Source organism: Leptodactylus fuscus, chromosome 4, assembly GCF_031893055.1.
Source record: "Leptodactylus fuscus isolate aLepFus1 chromosome 4, aLepFus1.hap2, whole genome shotgun sequence".
In the NCBI taxonomy this organism is placed as follows: domain Eukaryota; kingdom Metazoa; phylum Chordata; class Amphibia; order Anura; family Leptodactylidae; genus Leptodactylus; species Leptodactylus fuscus.
Window position 1 is genome coordinate 27,266,174 of NC_134268.1, and position 19,130 is coordinate 27,285,303.

The 19,130-nt window shown below is 42.4% G+C and overlaps 1 protein-coding gene across 1 annotated transcript in view; it reads right to left on the reverse strand.

The window, feature by feature from the left end:
* Positions 1–19,130, reverse strand: part of LOC142200095 (fibrocystin-L-like) — a 178,476-nt gene that overhangs the window by 129,078 nt on the left and 30,268 nt on the right. The window contains exons 14-21 of the mRNA XM_075270159.1: positions 17,976–18,064; positions 14,858–15,017; positions 14,628–14,760; positions 13,908–14,051; positions 11,033–11,190; positions 7,030–7,137; positions 5,262–5,408; positions 1,108–1,235 (exon numbers count right to left, since the gene is read on the reverse strand). Of these exons, the coding sequence (XP_075126260.1) occupies positions 1,108–1,235; positions 5,262–5,408; positions 7,030–7,137; positions 11,033–11,190; positions 13,908–14,051; positions 14,628–14,760; positions 14,858–15,017; positions 17,976–18,064 (1,067 nt within the window). The remainder of the gene's footprint in view (positions 1–1,107; positions 1,236–5,261; positions 5,409–7,029; positions 7,138–11,032; positions 11,191–13,907; positions 14,052–14,627; positions 14,761–14,857; positions 15,018–17,975; positions 18,065–19,130) is intronic.

Below are 19,130 nucleotides of genomic sequence, written 5' to 3' on the forward strand. Positions count from 1 at the left end.
TACCCAGATTTCTGGACACCATATTTATAGAAAAACACAATATAATATAACTAAACCAGTAACAATAGTTCATGACTATGATGCCATTCTCAAGGCAAATCGCCTTAGAAGTAAGGTTGTACATTGAAGCCACATCATTCCTAACATTAGGGAACTCTACATTCATCCATCATAACTAGAGATGAGCGAACAGTGAAATATTCGAGATTCCATATTCGTTTCGAGTAGAGCCTCAATATTTGACTACCATCGAATATCGAATCCCATTATAGTCATGGGAAAAAATGCTCATTTCAGGGGAAACCACTATTCGACTAAAGGAGGGTCACCAAGTCCACGAATAGCAGGAGGAGAGTGTGTAGGAGGACCGCTGTGCCGTTAAAGGGCACGGACCCCATTATAGTCTATGGGATCTGTGCGCTTTAACTGCACAGCACTTGCAGTTGCACTGATAAAAAGTCAGCTCCCTCATAACTGCAAGCTGCCAGCTCTCCTTACTAGCAAAGACGAGCCTGCGGCAAATCAAGGCTGGTTCTGCAGCAGGCCCGTCCTTGCTAGTTGGGAGAGCTGGCAGCTTGCTGTTATGAGGGAGCTGACTTTTTTGTCATAGGAATGCATTGACCAGCGTTGATTGGCCAGTGTACAGCATTCGGCCAATCAACGCTGGTTCTGCCGGAGGCTCGTCTGTGAGGAGGCGGAGTCTAAAATCGGACCACAGCAGTCTCCATTGTGGTCCGATCTTAGACTCCGCCTCCTCACAGACAAGCCTGGTCAATGCATTCCTATGAGGAAAAAGTCAGCTCCCTCATAACAGCAAGCTGCCAGCTCTGCCGACTAGCAAGGACGAGCCTGCTGCAGAACCAGCGTTGATTTGCCAAATGCTGTACAGTGTATAGCATTCGGCCAATCAAAGCTGGTTCTGAATCGAATATTTACTGCGAATAGCTGGTAGTATTCGATCGAATACTACTCGCTCATCTCTAATCATAACCACTGGAGCACCCATGTAAGCTGTAATGCCAGCAGCAAGGGGCCCTATAAATAGTGTATTTTTTAATTTATTTATTTCTTACTTTAAAAATAAAGCAAAGATGCAGAGAATCATACCTGTTCCCCTGAGCAAAATTGTAGCTGAAAAAGTCGTATATGGATGTGACATATCCATTGCTGTTGTCTTCATATTGACCATATATTTGTATTACATTTCCAATAAATCCTTTATAGGCAAAGCAAAGCTGAAATACAGAAACACCATCACATTTACAAAAGGAGAAGGCTACCTGTAAACATACACCTGTACAGATATTGTAATTGTTACACAGTTTAGTCGCAGAAGAAAGCTTGTGAGAGTAGATTATATGAGTTAATCTGTAGTTTACTTCTCAGAACATGAGGTAAGGTAGGTCAGCATGTCAATACAGCAACACAAGAAACCAGTGGCGTAACTAGGAGTGGCGGGGCCCCATGCGAACTTTTGACATGGGCCCCCTGACCGACACCGACGACCTCGACCGACCCCCTCCTACGCATTCCTGCGCGCTCTATTATCCCCCATAGTGGCCCCAGTACATAGTAATATCCCCCATAGTGGCTCCTGCACACAGTATTATCCCCAATAGTGGCCCCTGCACACAGTATTATCCCCCATAGTGGCCCCTACACACAGTATTATCCCCATAGTGGCCCCTGCACACAGTATTATTCCCCATAGTGGCCCCTGCACACAGTATTATGTCCCTTAGTGGCCCCTGCACACAGTATTATCCCCCATAGTGGCCCCTGCACACACTATTATCCCCATAGTGGCCCCTGCACACACTATTATCCCCATAGTCGCCCCTGCACACACTATTATGCCCCATAGTGGCCCCTGCACACACTATTATACCCCATAGTCGCCCCTGCACACAGTATTATGCCCCACTGTGGACACCCATAAACAATTATTATACTCTGGGGTCTTTTCAGACCCCAGAGTATAATAATCGGAGACCCGGGGGAATAAAAATATTAAAAAACTACTGTTTCTTACCCGTCCCCCGGCTCCTACACTCTTCTCTGCTGTCGTCCCTCATCAATGACGTCGGATGTCACATGACCCGGGACGCAGTTCATGTGACATCAGAGACGTCAGTCAACTAGGAAGGAGGCCTGGCCAGGATCGTGGAGAGGTAAGTAACAGTGTTTTTTACATTCCCTTACCTCTCCCGGTCTGCCGATCATTATACTCGGGGGTCTGCAAAGACCCCCGAGTATAATGATAGCAGCGGTAGCGGCTGTCACCGGGCCCCTAATGTCCTGGGCCCTGTGGCAGCTGCCTCTGCTGCTATGGCGGTAGTTACGCCACTGCAAGAAACACACACTGGAAAAGAACGAACTATAGAAGTGCAGAGCAGACAATTACACTGTGTTCAGCATATAACAATAATAACATCGCCATCTAATGTCTGAAAGCTATAAGTTCTTCCAACACAGTATAATACAATAAGTCTGTATCTGTTGCATATATGTATATACCAGTAGTAATTGCAGCTCAACCTTGGTGTCAAATGCTCCAAAATCTAGTGCAGAATACTGCATTTTGGCAACTTCTGGCACATGTAGTTTTAAATGAAATTTTTCCTACTCACTGCAGTAACGAATATGCAAATTAGAACTATTTGGTGGGGAAAGAGGAATCACCTCTAGCTTCACCTTATGGAGGGTCGCTCCCTATCCCGAAATAGAACATAAAATAATAACATTTGCAGTCACCATTAGGGGGAGCCCAAGAACTTTACTGCATACTATTTTAGTATTGTGTTGAATGTATAAAAACATATGCAGTAAACTTATTAGTTCCCACTCGTGATGTCATTTATATCGAATGGTGAACAAAAAAACAAAATGGAGAAAAAATAAAATAAAAGAATCGAAGAATTGCTATTTTCTTTCTTATTCCCCTGCAAAACAAAAAAGTATTATATATATATATATATATATATATATATATATATATGTACAGTGTATATATATATATATATATATATATATATATATATACACACACACACACACATAGTAAGCCGATGGCTGGTCAGGTAATGGAGGGGGGAGGGGGTGTACATCTCACCCAGACTACTAAGGTGGGTGAGATGAGAAAACTGCAAAAAGAACATTTTTCAGCAGATAACTATTGTCTGCTGAGGGTTAATTCAAAGTTCCAGTTACTGGGCTGCATTTTTAGGAATGGCAGGTAGGTTGACAGTGGGACCTGTCATTCCACCCCCTCTCCAGTCCATACTTTGGGGATATTCCAGCAGCGACTCAGCTGCAGAGAGTCTCCTCGTCAAGGAAGCTTAAGAAGTCAGCTCCAGCATCAGTCTTTAGCAGAGCTTGGCTGGAGAGCTGACAGAGAGGTCATACTTTTGGAGCTGTGACCCGAGTGATTCTACTGGCTTTTGGATTCCTGTTATTCTAGGTGAGGTAACCTATTCTATGTTTAGTTAGAGCCTAGCCGGGCAGGGATTTATTTTTGTATTGTTTCCTTTTGTTGCTGCACTACTTTTTTGAGTGAAAATAAACTCTGCCTTTGTTTTGGACTAAAGAAACTGGACTTGTGTGTCTATGCCACCCCACCTAGCAACCCCTGACAATATATATATATATATATATATATATATATATATATATATATATACACGGAGAGAGAGAGAGAGAGTACTTATTCCCTCAAAATGCTTTACAGTGTACACCTCCAAGGTAACAAAAGAAAAAAAAAAAAATTCTGCCAGCATATTGCAAAAAAGATAGTAAAAGATGGAGGATCAATCACACTTAGCAGAAACAACAGGTCCTGCTTACTATCATGAGGTTTTTTTTCACTATTTCATTGATTTCTACTGGTGGCTCAGATCTGTTTATAGAACATGCTGTATAATTATTGAAAAGGCCACATGAATAACGAAGACACTCGACTTTGGGCATGAAGCCTTATATCAGTGGTTCTTAACCAGGGTTCGATCGATCCCTAGGCCCTATGCACGGTTCATTTTGTGTACCAGTAAAAAAACATATACCGTATTTTTCGGACTATAAGACGCACCTAGGTTTTAGAGGAGGAAAATAGGGGAAAAAAAATTTGAAGCAAAAACTGGTAAAATATTTAATATATGGGAGTTGTAGTTTTGCAACAGCTGCAAGGCCACATTGACAGGTGACCCTGCAGCTGTACGGGGATGTATAGGGCGTTTTTTTTGCGGGGCCAGCTGTACTTTTTAGTTATACCATTTTGGGGGATATCTATTGCTTAGATCACCTTGTATTGAAAAAAAAAGAGGAGGTGATTTAGAACTTTTATTTATTTCATATTTTTAAAGCTTTTTTTTTTTTTTTTTTTTTTTTTTTTTACTATTTTATTCCCCCCCGGGGGCTTGAACCTGCAGTCACTTGATCGCAAGTCCCATAGACGGCAATACAACTGTATTGCCGTCTATGGGACATTCTGTGTATTAGTATTACGGCTGGTCATAGACCCAGGCGCAATACTAATATATAGCAGTGACAGGCCTGGGAGCCTCATTAGGCTCCCGGCTGTCACCCGGACAGGTCGGCTCCTGCGATATCGCCACGCAGGAGCCGGCCTGCAACTTTACAGGTACGGGGCCGGTGGGGACCGGCCCCGGGGGAGAAGGGGCCGCTGATACTGACCCGGCATCCGCTGTACTAGAGAGGCGGATGCCGGGGAGGGATAGACGCCAGGGCCTGAGACATCGCTACGATCCTCTCCCCTGCATGAAGCCAGCGGCGGGGGCACGGAGGAGCCCCTGCTGCTGCTGGCTTCATGCGGGGCAGAGGAGCGCAGCGATGTCGCAGGCCCCGGCACCTGTAATGGCGTCTATCACTTACCGGCTTCCGCCTCTCTATTACAGCGGATGCCAGGCGCCACCTTCAGACTATAAGACGCACCCTTCTTTTCCCCAAAAATTTTGGGGAAAAAAAGTGCGTCTTATAGTCCGAAAAATACGGTACCTATGTCTTGAATTTGGAAATAAATCATATTTGATTTATCACTAAAGAAGGGTTCGGTGAATGTGCATATGAAACTGGTGGGTTCGGTACCTCAAACAAGGTTAAGAACCACTGAATTATATGAATGGAGGCAGCTAAACTGACTGCCCGAATCTATACTGCACAAACTTTCTAAAAACTGTGTAATAATATTGATGCACACTATACCATCCTAAAAAAATGGAAAATAAATCAAGAGTATACAACCGTACCTTGCTATGTAAAGTTAGTGAGATATAACCATACACTGACTGAGTTACCGGATTCCATTCAGTATAATAGAACAGGTAATAAGGTTTCTTTGTGGAGTATCGTCCACAAAAGGCTTCAGTCTCACTTGTCACAGTGCCCCAGGAATACTGTTGAGAGAATAAAAAGTTATGGAAGGGTAATAAGAACTGGAGCAGGTGCCAAAAAGCTCCAAAATTTAAAGTGTACTTCAAGTTCTAAAACTACTTTTTATAAATAGAAAATACAGGTGAATATAAGAAAAATGTATATATTTTATATAAGAAGAATTTATTATATTTTTATAAGAATATTTTTTTTATGTAGATTGTGAGCCCCATATAGGGATCACAATGTACATTTTTTTCCCTATCAGTATGTCTTTGGAGTATGGGATGGAAAACCATGCAAACACGGGGAGAACATACAAACTCCTTGCAGATGGTTTTTGCCCTTGGTGGGATTCAAACCAAGGACTCCAGCGCTTATAAGAATATTTTATAAGATTGAGTTACTTGAGTTACTTTTTTTTTTTTTATACGCGCGTATCACATTGAAAGCAATAGGTAAAAAAGCCTCCCATTGAGTTCAATTGGGTAGCGCACGTAAGACTGAACCCATTGCAGTCAATGGGATTCTGTTTTACTGTGCTCACTCTGACATGTGTTTACATGTCAGAATGAGCGGAGCATTACTCCATGTGAAAGCAGCCAAAATCAGCTTTTTATTCTCATACAAATCAGTTGAAAAGGGCTTTAAGCCAAGGGACAAAGTAGTGGGCTGCAGCCAAAAAGCGCTTAAGAGCTTCAATTTTTGGACTCCACACTGTGTAGTGATTTAAAAAAATCCCGCCCGGTGTCCGCCTACCTTCACAGATCCGCTGCCGCTTCCTGTTCTTCTCAGTCCTCTCCTCTTCCTTCAGAGCACCGTGCGCTCCCCCGCCCTCCCAGTACCAACCCACTCTCTCCTAAGCCACAAGCCCCGCTTTCTCCCAGCATCTCTAACACTAGCCTAGGGAGGTGGGGACGCGCACGGTGCTCTGAAGGCATGTGAATGAGAGAGAAGAGAAGCGAGAAGAACGGGGAGCAGCAGCGGATCTGTGCAGGTAAGTTGAGCGATTGGGATTGGAATTCCGTTCCCGATCTTTTTTAGGAGGAATCGGAACCCGATCACAATCGTGAAACTTACTCGATCGCCGATAAGGATCCGATCTTTGCCGATCCCAGTCGCTCAACCCTAGCTGCAATTTCCAAAAATGCAACGGTTTTGGAAATCACTGAATTTCCGCTGTACATATTTTTCGCAATGTGTGGATGGGATTAACTAGAATCCCATTCAATTTCCAGGAACTGTAAAATGCCACGATTTTTGCCGCAGCGTTTTCTCCGTGGACAAAAAGTGGAATTTATGCCATGTGTGGCCCTGGTCTTAGGGGCATTTCTTCTTCTGCTGGGGATTCACTCTATGCTCAAAATAATCACTTCTGGAGTGAAGCCCCAGTAATAGCCCCTAAGGCCCTTTTTAGCCAATTTCCATGAGAATACAACACTGATTTTCATAAAAATGGAGTTGCCTCTTTGGAAAGGTTGCCCTACAAGGTACTGTTATTCGTTTGATACTGATTTTCCTACTGACAGACTCCCTTTAACACTATTATGAGATATATGACATATTTTTTTACTATCCCAATACATCTAAAATGAAAAATGTATTGGGATAGTAATGCTTTACTATGTATTATTTTTTTCATACCGAGCCTGTTTCAAAGTTCCTGAAAAACTTGACTGATGAACTTTCCATCTGTTTAGCTATTACATCCGGACATTGTGCACTCAGGATATCTAGCACAGCATTTCTCACCTAGAAGAAACAGATTGTAACAGCTGAGTATGTTGAACTTGTACCAAAAATGCTTACAAGTGCATCGCAATAAACTAGAATATCATACAAAAGTTATTTTTTTTAGTTATTCAACTGAGAAGGTGAGGAGGATAGTAGAATATTACAGGGGGATCTAAGGAAACTGGAAACACATAGAAGATAATAGGAGAGAGGAGGCTGCTGGGAACTTCCTGTACTGGCTGGAAGCTCATTAGCATATGAATAAAAACAGACTTATTCAGACACCACTGAGGCAATCTACATACAAAAGGTAGGTGTGGAATAGACTTTCTAAAGCCTATGCAAGCATGTGTTTAGATAAAAATGACTTTTCCCAGTGATAGAGCCCCTTTAATGCATTTACATCCAATCCCTCATTACTAACTGCAAACATAGCAGAGCAAGTGAAACTCTGCCCACCAATGTGCCGAGAAATCCAGGAAGTGAATAGAGCATAGAGCCTGAAGGATGGTGAACAAGGGTTATGGGAATACCCTTTTAATAGTAAACTACTGGGTAAGACTAACAGTGAGAAAGTTAGGGATTTTGGTGGACAGCAAGCTTACCTTTAGTGACCAATGTCAGGCAGCTGCTGCCAAGGCAAATAAAATTATGGGATGCATTAAAAGAGGTCTAGATTCTCATAACAAGAACATAGTTGTTTGGATCAGATCCATTTTTTTTGCTCAGGACACAAAGTCCTGTGTCCGTGGAAAAAAAAACGGTTTCCAGGCGGAGAGGCTGAAAATGCACACGGGCGGTCACCTTTGAAAACCCATTCAAACAAATGGGTTTTATAGGCGACCGCTCGCAAGCCGTGCCCTGTCTGGTTTCCCCGAGGTTTACAACGGACACCCTGGGGCACACTGGGCAGTCGCTTTAGCATCAGTTAGTGTCCATTTTTTTATACTGTGCGTTTTTTGGTTTGTTTGTTTGTTTATGCTTTCTGAGTATGTGCAGAAAACCATCCGGACACAAAATAATGGACAGTAACTGGTGGCTGTAACTAGTCTGTTACCCATAGGCATCAATGTTAAAAAAAATAACAGACGCTCACCGTCCGTCAAGAATCCGTTTTTTCAAACGGACAAAAGACCTGAATGTAAGATTTTTTTGCCAGTGGAAAAAAAACGGAACTCTAACAGATTGATTGTAAACAGACACTAAAGAACACAAGATAAAATCCCATTGGAATGAATGGAAATTTTAACGGATTTCTGACAATTCAGGTAGTGTTCATTGCTAAAATCTTGTAATGGACAATAGCTATGGACACTACTGATGGTCACTAGAGATGAGCGAGTAGTATTCGATCGAGTGGGTATTCTATAGAATACTACGATATTCGAAATACTCGTACTTGGTCAAATACCACGCGGTACACTCAGTAAAAATTCACACTATAAATATACACTTTATACGTTTTTTTTCGATGCCTACGTTGTTCTAATTCCTGTCCCACCTCCCCTGCATAATTATTGTGCCAGGGAAGGTGGGAGGGGAATTTAATTTTTATGTGTGGTATTCGACTGAGTACGAGTATTTCGAATACCGTAGTATTCGATCGAATACTCTAATGGTCACCAATGGTAGTGTGAACGCCTGCTGAGCATGCGCAGAAAAAAAATGGACAATAATAACAGAGGAATAAAGTAGAGTAACAGACATCCATCTGTTACCCATAGACTTTAATGTTAAAAAATAACAGAAGCTTGATGTCCGTCGTGAAACCATTTTTTTTTGTTTGTTTGTTTTTTAACGGACACAAAAGTCCCACATATGGGATCTTTTATCCACAAAAATGAACAATCTCACAGAAATGAATGGAAACTTTAACAGATTTCTGACGGTTCAGCTAGTGTCCGTTGCTAAAATCTTGTAACAGACAATAGCAACGGACACTAATGACGGTCACCAATGGTAGTGTGAACGCCCCCTAAATGATTAAATAATGATTCCATTTAGCAAGGAGATTTGCTAAATGGAAGGACTGATCTATGCAGACTCAACAAGGTCAGTATAATTTCAGAAAATATAGATCATGCATTCATGGCCTCCTTGCAATATGGGGTGCTGGGCAGAGGTGGCTGAATGATCCCTCCGTCCCCTCCTTTTCTCTCTCCCTTGTTCCCTTCTCTTACCCCCATCCTCTTCCTCTGTAATCCATCCTCTTAGCCTTCTCTGCTTGTAATTCACATATTCCTATCTTACTGGATGGATTCCGATGCAGGGATCTGATTGTAAATAGTTATATATGTTTTGGGCCATGACATAGGAAGCGTGACTATTTAAGAACAGAGTTATAGGCACTCTAATTTTCTCACATTTCATCCTTGTAAACGTGACTATATGTGCCTCTATTAAATTGTATTGGGTTCCACATTGGGGCCATTGTTTGTTCCCTCTTTCCCCTCTTTGTTCCTTTCTCTATCCTTCATTATTGTTAAAAATAACAAAAAAAATAATTTGTAGATCATTAATTGAAGATCTGTGAGGATCAACATCCTGGACCCCCATGGTTCACTCTGCTCAGAGCATGTGATGTTGCATTCATCGATCATACGGCCTGATCGGAGCCGAATCTCATTTACGTGAATGGGATGAGCTGCGATATTAAGCACAGACACTATACAGATGTATAGTGCTTGGTTAGCACTGAAGAGTAGTGTTGAGCCGATCTTGAAATTTCAGGATCGTTATTAAAATCCAATTTCTGATCATTTTCTATTTGAACCCGATCCCAATTCCGATCCTAATGTAAGTCAATAGGATTTTATTTAATAATCAAAGATCGGATTTTAAAAATGATCCTATTCACTACACAGGATGGAGTCCAAAAATTGTTTCAATTTTTGGACTCCACACTGTGTTGTGATTTAAAAAAATCCCCCAGCTACTTAGCCCCCCCTGGTGTCCACTTATCTGCACAGATCCACTGCCGCCCCCTGTTCTTCTCGCTCCTCTTCTCTCTCATTGACATGCCTTCAGAGCGCCGTGCGTGCCCCCACCTCCCTAGGCTAGTGTTAGAGATGACGGGAGTAGGTGGAGCTTGTTGTGGCTTAGGAGAGTGTGGGCGGGGAGACATGAGTGCATCACTCACATCTCCCCTCCCAGTACCCGCCCAAACTCTCCTAAGCCACAAGCCCCGCCTTCTCCCTGCATCCTTAACACTAGTCTAGGGAGGTGGGGGCGCGCAGGGCGCTATGAAGACATGTCAATGAGAGAGAAGAGGAGCGAGAAGAACGGGGAGCAGCAGCAGCAGTGGATCTGTGCAGGTAAGTTCAGCATCGGAATTCCGTTTCCGATCTTTTTTACGCAGGATCGGAACCCGATCGCTATCATGAAATTTACTCGATTGCCAATCGAGATACGATCTTTTCCTATCTCGATCGCTCAACCCTACTGAAGAGGTTGCAGTGTGATGCAGTGTCTTCAAACAGCTGTTTGGCTGGGTGCCTGGGTGTCAGATCCCTGCCAATCTTTAAATCCTAAGGATAGGTCATCAATTAATAATATAATAATAACTAGAAAACAGCTTTAAATATTGTTATGTTTGTGGGAAACCCCTTTAAGTTGAAAGCCTTTGGTTCTGAATGTAATAGCCATTGGGCTACTACAGCTCAAATATGGGCTTACAGCTCAGATATGCTCAGGAGTGTAACTATAAGGGATACATAAGCAGTACTCATGCCTAGAAGTGCAGATATAGGGGTTTAGAGACAGTAGTCACACCTGGGCTCTAGAGTCTGAGAGGTCCAAGAATCCTGTTACGAGCCTTATAACACATTACCAAATTATACCTGTAAATATACTGTAGTGTGACCAGTGGTCAAGCCTATGGATTGAGTCCAATACTCTACTGTATGTCACTGACCTCTAGAGAAGACACATTTGTTGGCAGAGGAGAGGAGTAAATATCACCCCACGCTATAGTGAAGGTCTTCATATCTGAAACACCTTTAGTTGTCTCTTTAATATCCACTGTAATGTTACTTTCACTCCAAATTTTGTAGGAAAGAAGCGGGAAATCACCTAAAATAATCACCAATAATATTTTATGTAGTACATAGGGTAATAGAGATGACATCATAAAGTTATACAAATAGTGTAGGCGGTATTTTCACACATCAGTGGAGGATAAAGCAACATGGGTAGCTGTAGAATTTTAATTTAAAGGGGTTGTCTAAAACTTGACATTGATCATTTATCCTTAGAATGGATCATTAAAATCAAATCAGACTGACCTGCCCAGTGTCCGGAGTCAGAAGACGACTCTGTACACTGTGTATTGGCCGTGTCAGGGACTGTCCTTCAGCTCCCATTCAGAGGAAGAGGAGAAGAGCCGCAATAACTGTCTGATTCCAGCTCCATACACTGTGCAGATCTGGCTGGTTGCCAGTTGTTCGACCCACATCTATCTGATATAGCATATCAAATACACTGCTCAGAAAATAAAGGGAACACTCAATAACACTTCCTAGATCTGAATGAATGAAATATTCTCATGGAATTCCTTGTTCTGTACAAACATTCAATTGATTGTGATGACAAAATCATCAACGGAAATGGGCAACGCGGTGGCTCAGTGGTTACCACTGCAAGCTTGCAGCGCTGGAGTCCTGGGTTCGAATCCCGCCAGGAACAACATCTGCAAGAAGTTTGTATGTTCTCCCCGTGTTTGTGTGGATTTCCTCCCATTCTACAAAGACATACTGATAGGAGAAAAAAAGTACATTGTGATCCCTATATGGGGCTCAAAATCTACATTTAAAAGAAAAAAAAATCATCAATGAAAATCAAATGTATTAACCAATGGAGATCTGGATTTGGAGTCACCCCCAAAATTAAAGTGGAAAAACACACTACAGGCTGATGCAAACATGTCAGTATGAGGCTGAGTAGTGTGTGTGGCCTCCACGTGCCTGTATGACCTCCCTACAATGCCTGGGCATGCTCCTGATGAGGTTGTGGATGATCTCCTGAGGGATCTCCTCTCAGACCTGGACTAAAGCATCTGCCAACTCCTAGACAGTCTGTGGTGCAATGTGACATTGGTGGATGGAACAAGACATGATGTCTCAGATGTGCTCAGTCATATTCAGGTCTGGTGAACGGGCAGGCCAGTCCATAGCTTCAATGCCTTCATCTTGCAGGAACTGCTGACACACTCCAGGCACATGAGGTCTGGCATTGTCCTGCATTAGGAGGAACCCAGGGCCAACCACACCAGCATATGGTCTCACAAGGGGTCTGAAGATCATCTCGGTACCTAATGGCAGTCGGACTACCTCTGGCGAGCACATGGAGGGGGTGCAGCGCTCCAAAGAAATGCCACCACACACCATTACTGACCTACTGCCAAACCGGTCATGCTGAAGAATACGAGTAAGGCTATGAGTAAGGAGCATTAAAAGACTTTGAAACGCGTCAGTCAGACGCTTATCTTTTTACCATCATGAGCTGTTTAACTAATTTTTAACACATTAATTGAATGATGTTCCTGGAATGACATATGAAAAGTTAAGTTTTAACGAACAGGATTGACGGCTTTCAAAATCCCTGTATCTCCTATAGTAAACGGAGCAACCACAAAGTGGACATTGATCATTTTTGGGACACGTGAGTGAGGTGTGATACTATTTTTACTTTTTTCCTTTCTGCGTTTATGCGGAAGGATGTTGCAGGCAGCAGATCGGTCTCCACGGCATCTCCAGACTCACATCTTTTTGTTTTGTTTTTGTTTGGAGATTGTGAGCCCCATATAGGACAACATACATTTTTTGCCTATCACTATGTCTTTGGAGTATTGGAGGAAATCCATACAATCACGGGGAGAACATACAAACTCCTTGCAAATGTTGTTCCTGGCAGGATTCGAACCCAGGACTCCAGTGCTGCAATGCTAACCACTGAGCCATCGTGTTGCCCCAGACTCTACCACATCTGTCACATGTGCTCAGTGTGAACCTGCTTTCATCTGTGAAGAGCACAGGGTGCCAGTGGCGAAGTTGCCAATCCTGGTGGCAAATGCCAAGCGTCCTGCATGGTGTTGGGCTGTGAGCACTACCCACGTCTGTGGACATCAGGACTTCATACCATCCTCATGGGGTTGGTTTATAACAGTTTGTGCAGACACATGCACATTTATGGCCTTCCAGAGGTCATTTTGCAGGGCTATGGCAGTGCTCCTCCTGTTCCTCCTTACACAAAGGCGGAGGTAGCGGTCCTGCTGCTGGGTTGTTGCCCTCCTATGCCCACAGCAATCCTTGTTGCCACAGCTCTCATTGATGTGGCATCCTGGATGAGCTGCACTACCTGAGCCACTTGTGTGGGTTGTAGAGTCCATCTCATGCTACCACGAGTGTGAAAGCACAAACAACATTCAAAAGTGATCAAAACATCAGCCAGAAAGCATTAGTACTGAGATGTGGTCTGTGGTCCCCACCTGCAGAGCTCTCCTTTATTGAGTGTATCTCAATAATTGCCAATAATTTCCATCTGTTGTCTAATTCCATTTGCACAACAGTAGGTGAAATGGATTGTCAATCAGTGTTGCTTGGAGTTACATTGTGTTACTTAAGTGTTCCCTTTATTTTTTGAGCAGTGTACAGTATATATTACATATATCAGATTACAGCACAGACCTGATGGGCTATTGGCTTCAAAATAGGTCAATGAAATTAAAATTAATTTTTACTTAATTCCTCCTATTTTTCTTGTATTTGATCATTATTGTCATCTTTACTCACCTCTTTGTGAATTGAAAGTCACATTATAGACATTTACTGTATCAGAAGATTCCTGTTGTACATAGACTGTATCCGGCCGCATAGACCAAAGATTGTTTAATGCTGCTTGAATTGTAAGAGCCGTTGCATCAGCTGATAGAGGATCTACACAGGGAAAAAGGGAAAAATACCTAATTTGCAGGTTTGTAGATAGATAGATAATAGATAGATAGATAGATAGATAGATAGATAGATAGATAATAGATATCTATCGGTTAATAGTTTATTTTTGTCAATTAACAAAATGTAGCGAATGAAGAAAAGAGAAATGTAAATTCCATCAATTCTTCTTGGTACTTGCAGACAGTTTTTGAAAGAACTCGGCAGGGATCTTGTTTCTACCATTTTGAAGATCTTCTGTGGATGTAGGCTTGCTCCAATCCTTCTATTTCTTCATGTCATCCCAGACAGACTGGATGATGAGGAGATCAGGGCTATATCAGTGGGGCTGTATCATCACTTCCAGGGCTCCTCCTCCAAAGGGCAAAGGTCACACCAAATATACAGATGGGATTTACATTTCTCTTTTCTTCATTCACTTAATATTGTTAATTGACCAAAATAAACTATTAACTCTTCTATTTCTGAAAATATTCTTACCTGAGAGAGAGAGAGAGAGAGAGAGATTGATTCTGTTTCTCATATCTGATACTGTATATAATATTTTATATAAGACGTTACCTGTCTCTTCATTGCCATAGATCAGTGTGTAGTACATGGGAGGACATGGAGAAATACAGTATTTGGTAACAGTAATTGTCTGCACTTCATTTACTGCTTGTTGGGTCGTGTTCCAGTTCTGTAGAGTTATAACCTAAGGGGAAGAAAATAATTGACTCTTCAGTCTTATATAATGATACACATACAGGAGGAGGAAACACCTATAATACAGAATATAATACACCACTTACCTGCTGTTCTAGGATGGTGTCGCTCTGTGACTGTATGGCCTGTACTTCTTGTACTGCACCAGGTATTTGCTTGTCTGTATATGGACTCTTCTGTTTGTAGACACCAATATCAATTGCTGCTGATCCATACACATTCTGGATATACGCTTCAAGGTAACATCTGGAAATGGAAATAAATAATTTTCCAGATCACCATATTTGAGTCCCATGAGTAATTTACTATACATGGTAGAGTCTCTATTGATGTCTGGTATAATCCCTTGTTTCTTAAATCTAATATATATGTTTTAACAGCCATGTGTATTTGCCAAGACTGCAAAATCTTTTCTTAGAACTCTGTTATTCCTGTTGGAAATATGAATAAATTGACAACTGGGTTTTATTGCTTTTGTTAATATTGTGCATCCTTACACAGTCTGACACTGGCACAGTATCACAGTTTTTACAATTTCTGTCTACATTTCCAAGAAGAACAGCCCAAAGCAGAGTTTTAAGAAATGAAGCTCTAGAAGAGCTTTCAAGGAGGAACTTTCACCATCTTCGCCAACTCCAATACTCAGCTTCCATTATTAAGTGCTGCTCCAGTGATTATGGCACAGTTGGAATTTTTTCTCTAGCCCCCACTTGTCAGGCAGGAGCAGACAAGGAGTGTGATTGGAGCTCTGAATCACGCCTCCTGCCTGACACCGCCCTTCTGAAATTACAGAGCTGAAATAGCACATCAGGCACCAAAACTAACTGTGCTTGTTGCTCAGGAATGGTGGGGGCTATAATACAATCATATAATAAGAATTATATAAAAGTAAGTTGCAAAATATCTCTGCCATACATTATCAAAACCATATCTCCTAACTTTCAAAGAACAGAAAGAGGAACAAAATGTGCGGCACATTCGCAAAAGTGCATACTGTGGCAAATTTAGCTCTACCTACTTCTATGTTGACTCCGCCCAGTCGTTTCCATTTTTCCATGTGCCCCCACACAGTATAATCCTCCTACAGTCACCCGTACATTATATGCCACCACATTATAATGTTCCCTTCTAACTGCCTCACAGTATTAAGTCCTCTCCTGGTGCCCCAGTTTAAACTGGGGGAAATTAGAGGGGGACATGAAACTAGAGCAGCTGGAGGGTGACATTAAACAGTGGGGGTAGTTGGAGCGGGACATTAAACTGGGGGCAACTAGAGGGGGACATTAAACTCGGCAGCTGGAAGGGAACATTAAACCGTAGGGTTAGCTAGAAGGAGACATTAAACTGGGGGAAACTAGAGGTGGACAGGTCCCCCTCCAGCTACTCCCACGGTTTCATGTTCTTCTCCAGTGACCCCCATTGTTTAATGGCCCCCTCCAGTTGTCCCCAGTTTAATGTCCCTCTTACTATTCCCCCAGTTTAATTGCTCTCCATCTGCCCCCTAGTTTCATGCCCTCTTCATCTGCTGCCAGTTTAATATCCTCCTCCAACTGCCCCTAGTTTCATGTGCCCCCTTCATCATGTTCCCTCTTAATTTGCCCTAAAAATTTAACATAGAAAACACTGATACTCACCTCTCCCCGCTGCTCTGTCTGCAGCCTCAGTTATGGAGTTCTGGAGCTTTAGGTGCGATGTGAGTGATGTCATCACATCATATCTACAGCTCTCAGGGGCGGAGAACTGCAATGAAGCAGGGACTGTCTTCTGACAGCTCCTGCTTCATTCACCAGTGTATTCAACTCATCTGCACTCTCCTATGTTGGGAAAACCTTTTTTAAATGGTCCCTAATCCAAAATAAAATCTTGGTCTTGGTACGTGAAGTATAGTCTATAATGTCTGGTATTAATATTAAGGGTGCTGGAATAAGATGTGCTAAATTTATTAAGAGGTGCAAGCCTCTGAGTCAGAATGTACAGCACAGGTCATCTCAGATGTCGGCAATATGGGAGATTTGCAGAAAAACATTGCTTTACAATCCTATCCTACTAATATTATAAAAAAAGTTTGGATGTTTGGATGTTTGTTCCTCAATCACGCAAAGATGGCTGAACGGATTTGGATGAAATTTGGCACATAGATAGAATGTAACCTTAATTAAAATATAGCAAAAAGTTGGGGGGGCAGAGATGGAGTGGACATGAAACTGGGGGCAGAGATGTGGGGACATGAATCTGGGGGCAGAGATGGAGGGACATGAATCTGGGGGCAGAGATGGAGTGGACATGAAACTGGGGGCAGAGATGTGGGGACATGAATCTAGGGGCAGAGATGGGGGGACATGAATCTGGGGGCAGAGATGGAGAGGACATGAATCTGGGGGCAGAGATGGAGGGACAGGAATCTGGGGGCAGAGATGGGGGACATGAATCTGGGGGCAGAGATGGAGGGACATGAATCTGGGGGCAGAGATGGAGTGGACATGAAACTGGGGGCAGAGATGTGGGGACATGAATCTAGGGGCAGAGATGGGGGGACATGAATCTAGGGGCAGAGATGGGGGGACATGAATCTGGGGGCAGAGATGGAGAGGACATGAAACTGGGGGCAGAGATGTGGGGACATGAATCTGGGGGCAGATATGGGGGACATGAATCTGGGGGCAGAGATGGAGAGGACATGAATCTGGGGGCAGAGATGGAGGGACATGAATCTGGGGGCAGAGATGGAGGGACATGAATCTGGGGGCAGAGATGGAGGGACATGAATCTGGGGGCAGAGATGGAGGGACATGAATCTGGGGGCAGAGATGGAGGGACATGAATCTGGGGGCAGAGATGGAGGGGACATGAATCTGGGGGCAGAGATGGAGGGACATGAATCTGAGGGCAGAGATGTGGGGACATGAATCTGGGGGCAGAGATGGAGAGGACATGAATCTGGGGGCAGAGATGGAAGAGGGACATGAATCTGGGGGCAGATGAAGGGTGTATATGAAACTGGGGGAGAGATAGAGGGGGGACATATAATTTACGGGTGACTGTAGGAGGATTATACTGTGTGCGGGCACATGAAAAATTAACGAGTGGGCGGAGTCAACACAAAAGTGGGCGGGGCTAAATTTGCCGCGGCGCGCTACGCTCGCCGCACATTTTGTCCCTCTTTCAGTTCTTCAAAAGTTGGGAGGTATGTATAATGTGACTTACGGCTGTCCCTCCTGAAGGTAATAAGGGTTTGACTTCTGAGATGAATACCAGTTGTACCAATTTGACCAAGAGCCATAGACAATCTTCACCTGTTATAAGGAAATAGAGGAACATGACATAAAACAAATGACAAGTTAGGTTCTGTTCAAAAAAGTGTTGTTTTACTTTTTGTCAAGCATTTTGATGTTTTTGATAGTAAGAACAGTATCATCTATCTATCTATCTATCTATCTATCTATCTATCTATCTATCTCATATCTATCTATCTATCTATCTATCTATCTCCTATCTATCTATCTATCTATCTATCTATCTATCTATCTATCTCATATCTATCTATCTATCTATCTATCTATCTATCTATCTATCTATCTCCTATCTATCTCCTATCTATCTATCTATCTATCTATCTATCTATCTATCTATCTATCTATCTATCAATTTCCTATCTATCTATCTATCTATCTATCTATCTATCTATCTATCTATCTATCTATCTCCTATCTATCTATCTATCTATCTATCTATCTATCTATCTCCTATCTATCTATCTATCTATCTATCTATCTATCTATCTATCTATCTATCCATCTACCTACCCATCCATCCATCCATCCATCCAATTTGAATACTGCATATTATTTTGCCACCATGCGCTAGTATTATTTATCAGTGTTATCTAACTACATACCTACCTATGTATAAAGCCAATATAATTTTTTCCTATCATTTATTATAGGCACTATGTGACTGATTTATCATGTCTTTAGTGCCAGAAAACTTGCATACAAGACAAATAAAAGTTGCAACTTTTTACACAAAAACTGTAAGCGAGGCATGACTAGGGGCATGGTGGGGTACTGTATCAACACGATTAGATTTATCATAATTTTCGACAGGTTTTTTTTAAATAAATGTTGCTAAAAATCATTAGCAAGGCGCAGGAGAATATTTCTTTCTAGGCAAACTAACCCTGGAGGTTGCACCACATTCATGTCAAGGAGCACACCTCATCATGAATGAGGGCCAAACTCCAGCAGGGTAGTGATTGTCAAGACTGACATGTTTAACACCGGCCTTGATAAATTAGCTCCTATATGTTTGAATCATATAAGCTGTATATAGCAGTATATTTTGCTGCTATAAGGCAGTATT